Source organism: Nematolebias whitei, chromosome 19 (assembly GCF_014905685.2).
Source record: "Nematolebias whitei isolate Nwh7 chromosome 19, NemWhi1, whole genome shotgun sequence".
Classification (NCBI taxonomy): Eukaryota; Metazoa; Chordata; class Actinopteri; order Cyprinodontiformes; family Rivulidae; genus Nematolebias; species Nematolebias whitei.
In genome coordinates, this window is record NC_056516.1 from 20513959 (window position 1) to 20525217 (window position 11259).

The following is an 11259-nucleotide window of genomic DNA, read 5'->3' on the forward strand; positions in this document are numbered from 1 at the left end:
TTGAGTCATCACAGAGTTAAAATCCCCCCCACCTCCATCCCACCCCCACCCCCCACCCCCCACCCCCCCAAAAAAAACCACAACAATAGCTAATTGCCATCTCACATGAACAAACCATTTACTCTGTTTATCGACTCAACATGTCTTTTCCTGTTAATTTCCACCGGGGGAATGTCATTACAGACACACATATCCCATCCACACCTTCATTTTCTAATTTGTCTTCAATTCTGTCATTTTCAGGGTCAGCAGGGTGAGCGTGGGTTGCCGGGCCTCCAAGGATTGAAGGGTGAACAGGTGCGTATTTGACAACCTGTTCCCCAGAAATTACAACATATTGGAAAATAATTGGTTTCTCTGTTTGATGAGTCGTGTGATCTTTCCCTCAGGGCTCTCCGGGGACACCTGGTTATCCAGGAAGCATGGGAGCGCCTGGACTGCCTGTAAGTTTCCTCCTCATTATAAAAAAGACCTAAAGATTGAAGACACCCTGAGAACTTTAACTGACATGAAAGCTAACAGCTCTTTACTGCCATTTGGTATTTGTCAGGGACTAAAGGGTGAACGGGGAAGCCCGGGAAGCAGTGGTCAAAAAGGAGAATTGGTAAGTCACCATACAAATGGTGCTGCTAAATCAACCTGCAGCTTGTGTTGTACAGTGCAAGCTAACATTTTATTTCATTTATTTTTTTAATAGGGTTCTCCTGGTACTCCTGGATATCAAGGACAGGCTGGCGCACCGGTGAGCGTCTTGCTCACAAATTTGCCCTGGCGATAGTTAGAGTGCAGACATTTATAATTTCAAACTGCAAAAACATTATCTTCTATGTCTGCAGGGCATCAAAGGAGACACTGGTCCTGCAGGACCGGCTGGTGAGAAAGGTGAACAGGTGTGTGTAACACAACTTAATGCAGTGAAATTTGTAGCTATCAGCGTTAAATAAAATATCACTTTTTTTTTTTCAAGGGCTTCCAAGGACAACCAGGATTTCCAGGGCCACCAGTATGTAAACACTTTAACTTTTCTACTCTTTGGTTTTCATGATCATTGTAATGCAACTTTAAATGTTGTTTACTTTTTAAGGGTGCCCCTGGTCCAGCTGGTAAACCAGGAAGAGAAGGTTCACCTGGACTGAAAGGTGAAAAGGTGAGTACAGATTATACATTTAACTGTTCCCAGCTTTCTTTCCTTTTTAAATCACCACACATTAAATTGATTTATTTTTTCTTGTTGTTACATTTCCAAAGGGTATCGATGGTTCTTCAGGCCCTCAAGGATCAACTGGACCCCCGGGTTCCCCTGGCTCTCCAGGATTGATGGTAGATTCATCATATTTGTCTTTACTCAACCATATTTGATTTTATTTTTTTAATTTTAATCTGAACTAGCTTTGATCTGAGCTTTGATTCTTAAAAGGGCCCCCCCGGCATTGAGGGAATAGATGGAAAAGATGGGAAACCAGGGCTGCGGGTAAGCGATGCCTCCTGAATCACATGACTATGAACACATGTAGAAAATCCAGATAGAAAGAGCAGTTATTGATTTTGTTTTGTGAAAAGTAGTTTTGTATTATTATTATTATTATTGTTATTATTATTATTATTATTATTATTATTACTATTATTATTAGGGGGAGCCAGGCCTTCAAGGCCCAGCAGGACCTCGTGGAATACCTGTAAGTATAAATTTTATCACTGGATGTTTTTATTTAATTTATTTTTAAATTTATTTCTATGTTATTGATCTACGGCAGATGGACTCTGATAAAAGTGGTGATCATCTTACATTTGCTGTAACATTACTGTGACACTGGGCAGCAATAACAAACAAACCCCACTGACATTTTGTGCATGCATTGCCCTAAAAGAAAACAAAAAGGGAGAAAAAGTACCATCTTGTTTTAAGTGCCAGTATTAGTTTAACTTTTGTCAATTTGATTAAACTTGTTTGAGTGATTATTAAATATATTAAAATTATATCTCAAAATACATTTAGTGAATTTGTGAATATTTCTTCTTTGTCTTCTTTCAGCTTTTCCCTCTTCAGGGGTCTCCACAGTGACTCACCATCCTACATCTCACTCTGTCCTCTGGATCCTCTGTCCTCACTCCAACTACCTCCATGTCCTCTCTAACTGCATCCATATATCTCCTCTTTGTCTTTTTCCTGGCAGTTGCATTTCTAACATTCTTCTACCTCACTATACCTCCTCTGGACATGTCCAAACCATCTCAGTCTGGCCTCTCTAACTTTATCTCCCAGTTGCTCAACATGTGCTGTACATCTGATGATCTCATTCCTAATCTTATCCATCCTTGTCATTCATTTAGGAGAAGCTCAAAATCTTCATTTCTGCCACTTCCAGTTCTTTCTCCTGTCTTTTTGTCAATGCCACTGTCTCCAGACCATACAACATAGCTGGTCTCACCACTGTCTTGTAAACTTTTCCTTTGACAAATCACTCATGAAACCTTTCTCCATCCACTCCATCCTGCCTGGACTCTCTTTTTTGCCTCTTTACCACACTCCCCATTGTCCTGGACAATGGACCCCAAGTACTTGAAGTCCTGCACCTTTGTGACCTCTGCTCCTTGTAGCCTCACTGTTCCACTGGCATCCCTCTCATTCACACCCATGTACTCTGTCTTACTAATGTGTGAATCTAACTCTTATATATAATCCGACAATACTGGAGTGGATTCTCAGTCGTGAATATCCTAAGTGGTTAAATACTGTAGAAGGTAACCAGACTTCTTCTTTTGTTTCTCAGCGTTTCAACTTTCTTTCAAAAAGCTGTGACCTGAAGGAGCCTTTTAGATGATAAATTAAACCTCCAAAATCAAAACAAGTCCAGTTACCTTCTATTTAGGCACATTAGATATGACATTATTGTTTGGCGACCCTAAAAACAAGAGCTTATTTTAATGCATAAGGTCTGTTCAGCAAGATTTTTAAACGTAGTCTTAAAATTATAATTGAATGATTCATATTCTGTTTCACCATCAGCTCATTGGTGTACAAATCAGACTGCATGATCAAACCCTTTTAAAATGTAAAATAATGGGAAGGTGGATTTGTGCCCTTGATCTTTTTTGGGTTTGAAATTATGCACACTCAGAAACGTTGCATACAGATGTGATGATCTGAGTTATTAACCCATGGAGGGTTTCACCAAGCAGCACCGAAAGCTAATTAGTTGAATGTGACTTGTGGTATTTTACTCACTTCACATGTTACAACACTGCATTAATATGTCCCGCCTTAACTGCACTTTGTTAATGCTGACTGTGTCATCGGTGATGCAAAGTCCTTCCAAAGTTCAAAGATGGCGTTGTTTCCTTAGATCTCCCTAACTTTCTGTTTCTGGCATAGGTGGTGATGAGAGCTCAGTGAAGACACCAGTAGCTGTCTGTCTACCTTACTGAATCCTTTTAATTTCTTTTTTATGTTTCTCTATCTTGGTTTGTGTTCTGCCCAAGAGCAGGTGTTCGAGATTTCAAAGACAATCTGCCTTTTCTTTTGGCAGACCTGACTTATTTTTTACTGTACCGATTTTTTTCTTTTTGATGTTTCTCTTCAGGGATTCAAAGGAAAAACAGGACATGTTGGCTTTCCAGGACAGAAGGTTATCCAAGAACCTATTGCTTTACAATAAGAGCGTATAGTTCCAGTTTCAGCATCTTTCTTGTGCACAATGCCTCATTGTTTTATCAGACAACATTGCTTGACTTCTACCACACACTTATGTATTGAGAATATGATTTTATGTGCTTCTTGTGGGTTTAACAATGACCTGTCCTTCCAGGGAGAACCTGGACCATCAGGTCCACCAGGACCATCCGGCAGACCTGGTCATGAGGTTAGTGTTTGTATTTTATTAGAACAGATTGGTAATCTGTACCGTCTCAAAAAGTCCTCATTCTTATGGTCAGTGTTCTATCTAAAATTTAATCTGTAATCTCTCCAGGGTGATCCTGGTTCTCCCGGCGTGCAGGGGCGACCAGGACCTGCGGGCCACATTGTAACTGCTCTCCTTTCTTAACATTTTAAATGTTTGCTTTAGGAATTGTCAGGATTTTAAACTTGTTTTACTTTTCAATCAGGGTCCCACGGGCCCAGCAGGACCCCCAGGGCCACCTGGTCCATCAGGAATGGTAAGTAAGAACATATCTAACATTTATTCATCTCCATACAATAGCAAGCAAATATTGATGAATACAATAAATTAACTGACTTTTCTGTTTGTTTTTGTATTAGTCCAAGAAGGAAATGAGTTGATGCTCTAAAACAGAGCTATTTAACTAAATTGCCCAGGGGGCCTCAGTTACTGAAAGCCAATAGCACAGGGGCCAGAAATGCAGCGGTTATTATCATTAATTAAGCTTATTTTACAGTTTAAAATCTTGGTTTATTTAAAAATGAGCCCATTGGTGGGCCGAACTGAGCTCACCAGTGGTCCTGATTTGGCCCCCTGTGCCACCAGTGCTCTACAATGAAATAAATACTGGTATATCTGGAAAACCCAATAATGAAAGCCTGGAGTGACTACCAATATCACCATTAGTCATAGTTAAACACAATAATCACAGAGTTTACATATACTGAAATAAATAAATACATAAATAAAAAGCTATATTAAAATACCAAGACCAGAAAAGGTCTTCAAAATGTAATGTAAAAAGAGTACCTTTTAACGTTTGTGTTGTTACAAAGGTGTATGATAACTGATGTTTGGGTCTGATTGTTTGGAACCAAAAACATAAGAAAAAAAATTATCTGATGTCAAAACCTGAAACAACAAAAAATATTCTCAATCATATTTCACATATTGCTTTAGGGTATAAAAGGAGATAAGGGCCAAGCTGGTGAAAGAGGCCTCCCGGGGATGGGTGGACCTCCGGGACAACCTGGACATCCAGGACCTTTGGTCAGTATTTTTTAGCTTGAGTAAAGTCCCTTAGACATAAAAGTTTGAGAAAGCATACATCTTCTGAAATGTCTACACTCACTTTGTCTTTTTTTTTTGCATTTGATGTTTAGGGCGAGCCTGGCAGTGATGGTGCTGCTGGTAAAGATGTGAGTAATGCTTGGTCTATATCACCTTTAAAGTGCAACACTGACAGCCTTAAAGTTGTGCTATGTATATTTTTCACTCCTTATTGGCTGTATTTTTTATTTTTATTTTTGGCAGGGAGCGCAAGGCCTACCGGGGGACAATGGACAGCCAGGTCAAAAGGTAAGAGCTGACTCAGCGAGGTGAGGTATTGTGTGAATGTATTATCAAGCCGAGCGTCAACCATCCATTACATCCGCTGACTATCTGAAAACAGCAAGACTTGCCTGTTTTTTGTTTACTCCACATCCCCAGGAGACTTATGTTGGCAAGTCATGATGCTGAACACACCCGTCCTCCCTTATTTCTGCCTGCTCAGCACCCACACTTAACACAGTCATCAGTTCACTAACCCTCTGACCCCCCAATGGGCCCCCTCCTTCCTCCTGGCCTTACTTTACTCCTCTCAAAACTGGCTGCCATCTGCCTGCTATCCATCCCACTGCAGTTATAGAGTCTTGTGGACCTCTCTGCAGACAGCAGCTTACAGTAGGTGGGCAAAGCGATGGAGTTATTCTTCTGCCGCTGGGATAATGCTATTAAGCATGAGGGGGAGATGCTAGATGAGGCTATTTGTCACGCTGACAGGGCAGCATTGTCAGGGTTTTAGCCGCACACAACAGGGTAGAAAGACAAGAACGGAATCCTCTATTCTTCTCACTACTCTCTATTTCAGGAAGTGCTTGTCTGCCTGTGACGTGTAAACATTAGACGTCCATTATAGGCTGCTTTGTCCTCGATAAATCACTGTCGCTAATGTAGCGGTGCTGTCTTTGAGGATGTTTGCACAGCCTGAATGGTGAGTGCTGCTGTGTGGGGACTGATGGAGACATAGACAGTGGCTATCTTTAAAAGGCTTGTTTCTTTAGCAAAATAAGTGCATTTTACTAAATATATAAATAACATAGTCAAAACAAGAATGTTTTATCATATGCAGTCTCGGGTAAAAACAGGAACAAAAAGCTCTAGTGCTAAGTTTAGTTCAAAGAGTGAAAGCAAGATGTTTCTTTCAATGCTAATACTACATTAGCATATGGACATACATATGGTATGCATTATTAAAAGAAAAATAAATGTCTGTGAAAACTTATATATCAAACATTAAAATGGCTAATATTGTTTCAGATGCATCATTCTGACTCGGGTGTACTTTCTTTCAGGGTGAGCCAGGGTCCGCTGGCCAAAGGGGTCCTCCAGGTGAGAGAGGCCGACCAGGTCCCCCAGGTGGAGGAGGGTATACTTCCAAGGATGCACAACCCATGATGGGACCTAGCGGACCCAGAGGGGAAAGAGGAAGCACAGGCTCTACAGGCCCACCTGGGCTTCCAGGATCTCCAGGGGTACCAGGAAATGATGTGAGATAAACCTTTTTATTCCTCTCACGGCATTGTAGTATGTGTTTTTGAGTTTGATTTTTAATCAGTTCCACATCATTCTGTATTCATCTTGGTGGTGCAAAAAGTACAGTGACCACAGGCACTCACCATTTCCATCTGTTCTTGTATATAATGCATATTCTAATTATCTGCCTGATTAATGTTTGTGCGTTTGTTTTTCTCTTTATCGTTTCCTATTTTTTTTTATAGGCTGTCGTCAATTACGATGAAATCAAGAACTTCATTCGTCAACAGGTCATCAAGATATTTGATGGTGCGAGCATTTTTACAAAATTGAGTGGCTGTTTAATGCACATAATGCAATATTTTCTACACCATAAATTTTTTTTTTCTTCAAATACTTTGTACATCTTATTTAAATAACTATTCAGTTGTCCTCTAGGTTACTATTGTTTTTGCTTCTGTGAAATGATTTTTTTAATTGTTGTTGTATTTTTTCCAGAGAGAATGTCCTATTACATGTCTCGCATGCAAATGCCAGTAGAGATGGTGGCATCACCTGGTCGACCAGGACCCCCAGGGAAAGATGGATCCCCGGGTAACCCTGGATCTCCAGGTGCTCCTGGACATCCAGGGCAGATTGGCAGGCAAGGACGTCCAGGAGGACCAGGACTTCCAGGTGATTAGTTATTTATTAATTTATTTATTTATGTAGTGTCACGGTTTATTCACTGTGCAGGGTTTAGCTGCCATGTGTCATAAAGTGTAACTTTCCTTTTGTAGGGCCACAAGGACCAGCTGGAGTAAAGGGTGACAAAGGCATTGGAGAGATGGGAGATATAGGACCCCCAGGACCAGCAGGTGATGTATCACATTGGCTCATGAACCAGTTAAACCAGAAATGGCATACAATTAAGGTTAACGTGACTTGTAGAGAAAAGTACTATTTAAAGCTTAGCTAGCTTTTTATTTTTGCTATATTTTGCCACTTGATTTTTCTTAAAGTCAACATTGCAAGTCCAAACATTAATTATTTCCAACAGCTAAACGATAAAAGGCGAATGATAATGTTGATACCTTAGTGTTGGTAAGAATGTGTTCATTTGTTGATGATAGCAGCAAAATATCCCATAAACCACTTTATTTTTTGTCATGAAGTATCACTTCAATTATAGTGAAATGCTAAGAAAGTAACCATTTGATTATTACAATTAAAGTCAATACAATTCAAGATGGCTACAACAGCCAATTTAATTTAGCAAGCAATCATGACTAACTCAGTCAGCTTTATTGATTTTGAGCTAAGTTTAGTTGCGGTAATAACTGAGTGTCATTTCCAACAACTATAGTCATTTGAGCACCAACAAAATTGGCAAAATTTCACAATATCCTGTGCACTTGCAAATAACATAGAATATGCAGTCCCTCGAAGATGCTAGTTGTTTAATCATTTCTCTTTTCACGTGTTAGTCAGGACAGTTATATGTTCAGCAATCATTTATTTTCAAAGTGTGTTCAGCATAATGATAAGTACCACCCAATCTAGATCAGCACTCGCATAATTAAAAAAAATAAATAAATAAAATTGGCAAGTCATTTTAAAATGTTTAACTTTGTTGTTTGATTAATTGCCAGTTTGATGAAAGTAGTTTCATCATTCTCAATTTATCCTTATTGCTATTATCAGTTTAATTCATTCAAGCCAGATCAGCTTATCCAATAATCCCTCTTCATCACAGACTTCAGAAAGTACTGGCCAAATTAAAAAGATAAAAATAAATAAGTTAAAACTAGCAGCTGCACTAATTTTACATGAGACATTTAACTAGACTTTATAAAAATAAAAAAATAAAAAACTTTTCATAAAAATCGTAGAATTTTTACCAATGTTTCTGTTTCCCTGATAACTATTGTAGTAAAAGTGTCATTACAGAAAGTATCCACTGGTTCTCACTTATTTTAAATTTTGTAGATGTCTCTTTCTTTCTTTGTTTTTTTTAATAATGCAAACTTAATTTATATCAAGTAAACTTAATAGATTTCTTACTATTTTAACTTTTTTTAAAATGTTATTATTATTATTATTATTATTATTTTGTTAATTAAGTGAAAATAGAGGCTGTATCTTCTTTTTGTCCCCCAGGTGTCCCAGGCCCTCCAGGCTATGGCAAAACGGGACCCCCTGGTCCTGTTGGCCAGCAGGGTGTTCCTGGAATTCCAGGCCCTCCTGGACCACCTGGAACAAAAGGAGTAAATGGTCGTTGTGATCCTGCAGACTGTATGAGCCACCAAGTAGAATACAGTCCTAAAGGCCCACCTATCAAAGGACCCTGGTAGAGGGCTTAATGGGAGACGGAGGTTAAGGGTTTGGGTCCACAGCAAAAAGATTACAGCTTATGGAGACACCAGGATGATGATCTCTGGCTATTTAATCTGTTCTGAGATTAATAAACAAAAGCTACCTTTCTTGTGTGAGGAGACAAACAGATGTGTCAACAATTCTCTACTAAAGATCTGAGTAAAGGGGTCTTGCTGGAACTGAGGCCTGCAAAAACATACAAACAGCTATTTTTTTATATTTTTTATTTCATAATTTTCAAATTCCTTGAATGCTAATTCATTGTCATTTTGCTGTCAATAATATGTTTTAAGACCCTTTTCACATTACATTATATTCTTTTTTTAAGCAGTTTTACAAAGTAACACAAATCATAATTGTGTTTATTTCATTATTTCTGGATTCTGCCTCGTTCCTTCCTTCATTTTTTTTATGTCCATTTATATTTTGCTTTGTGTAAATCTAAAATAAGATAAACTGACTGCTATTGCAGTGTTTTGCCTCCATTCCACCTGTCTTTGCTGTTTCTTCTTCAAACAAGTATTTTTTGAGTACAACTCTGCATTTCTGATCTTCTTAGTGGTTGAGGTGTGACTGGCAACTATTTGAGTTTATCTTGTAAAAAAAAAAAAAAAAAAAAATCTCTATTATGTACTTCAGTTTTGATGAAAGAGATGCCACTAATGCATTTATATTGGCCTTGATGGGTTGCTTGTTTTGTACATATTTATATGTATATATATTGGCATTTTATACTTCTAGAAGGTTTTGGTATTGGGCTCACTAATATTTTTTTTTCTACTTTTTTATTGCTAGTAGTTAATTGCTAGTCATTTTGCTAGTAGTTTTTAATTGCTAGTAGGATTTTTAAATCTAAAGTCTATAATCTTTTAAAATGAAAGCACATGCTCAGTAAATTAAAAAAAATATATATATTTATTGAAGAAATTAACCCAAACACATAGAAAATGCATTGGCTTTGGGAACTGTTGCTAAAGATCTTCTTGTGTTCCTTTGAATAGATTTAGAAACAAAAGTCATTTAAAGCATCTTATTTCATCCTTTGTTTTTGTCCAAACTATTGTAATCCCCATCTGTTTGCTTCACTTACTCTTTGTTCAAAAATAACATTAAAAAATGGGCAGGATTCAAGTTTCTTTCACCAGAAGTAGCTCCACCACTGATTACAGCCACATGGGACTCATAATCACATAAAGTAAACACAGACCATTCTGAGGTGCTACAGGTTACTGTATTTAGGTTTTGCCCATTGCCATTTGAACATTGTGTTTTGTATTTCAACTCATGTACTTGCTTTGTACTTTCTATGGCATTTGAACTTTGAGCAATAGTCAAAATTTGGTTACACAAAAAGCAACCCCTTGGAAATATTAAACAGAAATAAAAGAAGCTTTTCATAGTAGTTGTGTCTCTTTTTTTTTTTTCTTTCTTTATATAATTAGCATTTTTAATCGATGTTGTGGCAGCCATTCTCCAGATGCATCTCAGAGCACAACTACAAAGAAGATTAGGCACTAAATGACTTGGCATACATGTCTGACCACATGTTTCTATTTATTTACTTTTATTCTTTAGAGAAGCACACTCAGAAACCTTCAAATGATTTTTAGATTACTTGTGTTACTTGATGGTTTGACATCGAGGGTGTTTTTTATGGTTTATTTTTATTATTATTGTTTATTATGTTTTAATTAAAACTGGTAACTAGTGACAATCGAATGACCCATTGGTGGGCACCAGCTGTGATGGAGGCCATCAAGCTGAAGAAGGAGACCTTCACTTTGGTGTCCCAAAAGACTCCTGAAGCTGCTGAACAGGTACAGGGTGGCCAGGACTGCAGCATTGGTGGTTGTGGAAGCAAAAACTTGGGCATGGGAGGAATTCATGGGAGGCCCTGGAGAAGGACTTTCGGTTGGCCTTGAAGAGATTCTGACAAACCTTTCAGCAACTTGGAAAAGGAAAGAGGGCCCCTTCCCAGGCTGTGTTTGGTTTGGGCAGGAGACTGCTGACCCAGACTGACATTGTTGGGTAGTGGAAGGAGCACTTTGATGATCTTCTAAATTCATCCACCATGTTGACCTTTCAGGAGGCTGAGTTTGCGAATCCCGGGGGTGGCAAGTCCATTAGCAATGAGACACTAAGGACTCTGGACCTTGTTGGGCTGTCATAATTGACACATCTTGTCAATATCACATGGAGATGTGCACTCCATGAGGAAGAGAGGGATGTGCACCTCTCTGCACTATGGGAAACAATGTCTACATGCAGAAAAAAGAGAAACTTTTCAAAATGTGAGTTGGAGATGCTTTTAAATGAAGTAGAGGGACATAAAAACATTTTGATTGGAACACTGTCCTCTGGCATTAGTGCCAAGTGCAAGAGGAGTGAGTGGGACAATGTCTGTGAAAGTGTAAATGCTGTGGGGTCAGCACACACCCACAGAAATTAA

The 11259-nt window shown here is 38.6% G+C and overlaps 1 protein-coding gene and 1 long non-coding RNA gene across 2 annotated transcripts; both read left to right on the top strand.

Annotated features, from left to right (window-relative positions):
* Nucleotides 1-252: 252 nt before the first annotated feature.
* Nucleotides 253-601, top strand: LOC119425333. The gene is made up of 3 exons (XR_005187560.1): nt 253-297; nt 390-443; nt 551-601. It is a non-coding gene; the product is annotated as an uncharacterized LOC119425333 (long non-coding RNA).
* Nucleotides 602-620: 19 nt separating this feature from the next.
* On the top strand, nt 621-8845 carry LOC119426100 (collagen alpha-1(XVI) chain). Its single transcript, XM_037693659.1, has 20 exons — nt 621-653; nt 698-742; nt 837-890; nt 968-1003; nt 1085-1147; nt 1249-1320; nt 1418-1471; nt 1632-1676; nt 3582-3626; nt 3807-3860; nt 3969-4022; nt 4105-4155; nt 4839-4928; nt 5042-5077; nt 5193-5237; nt 6275-6469; nt 6701-6764; nt 6954-7130; nt 7235-7312; nt 8595-8845. Exons 1-20 carry the CDS (start codon nt 621-623, stop codon nt 8786-8788), a joined length of 1485 nt encoding a protein of 494 aa, XP_037549587.1. The 3' UTR covers nt 8789-8845.
* Nucleotides 8846-11259: the final 2414 nt, after the last annotated feature.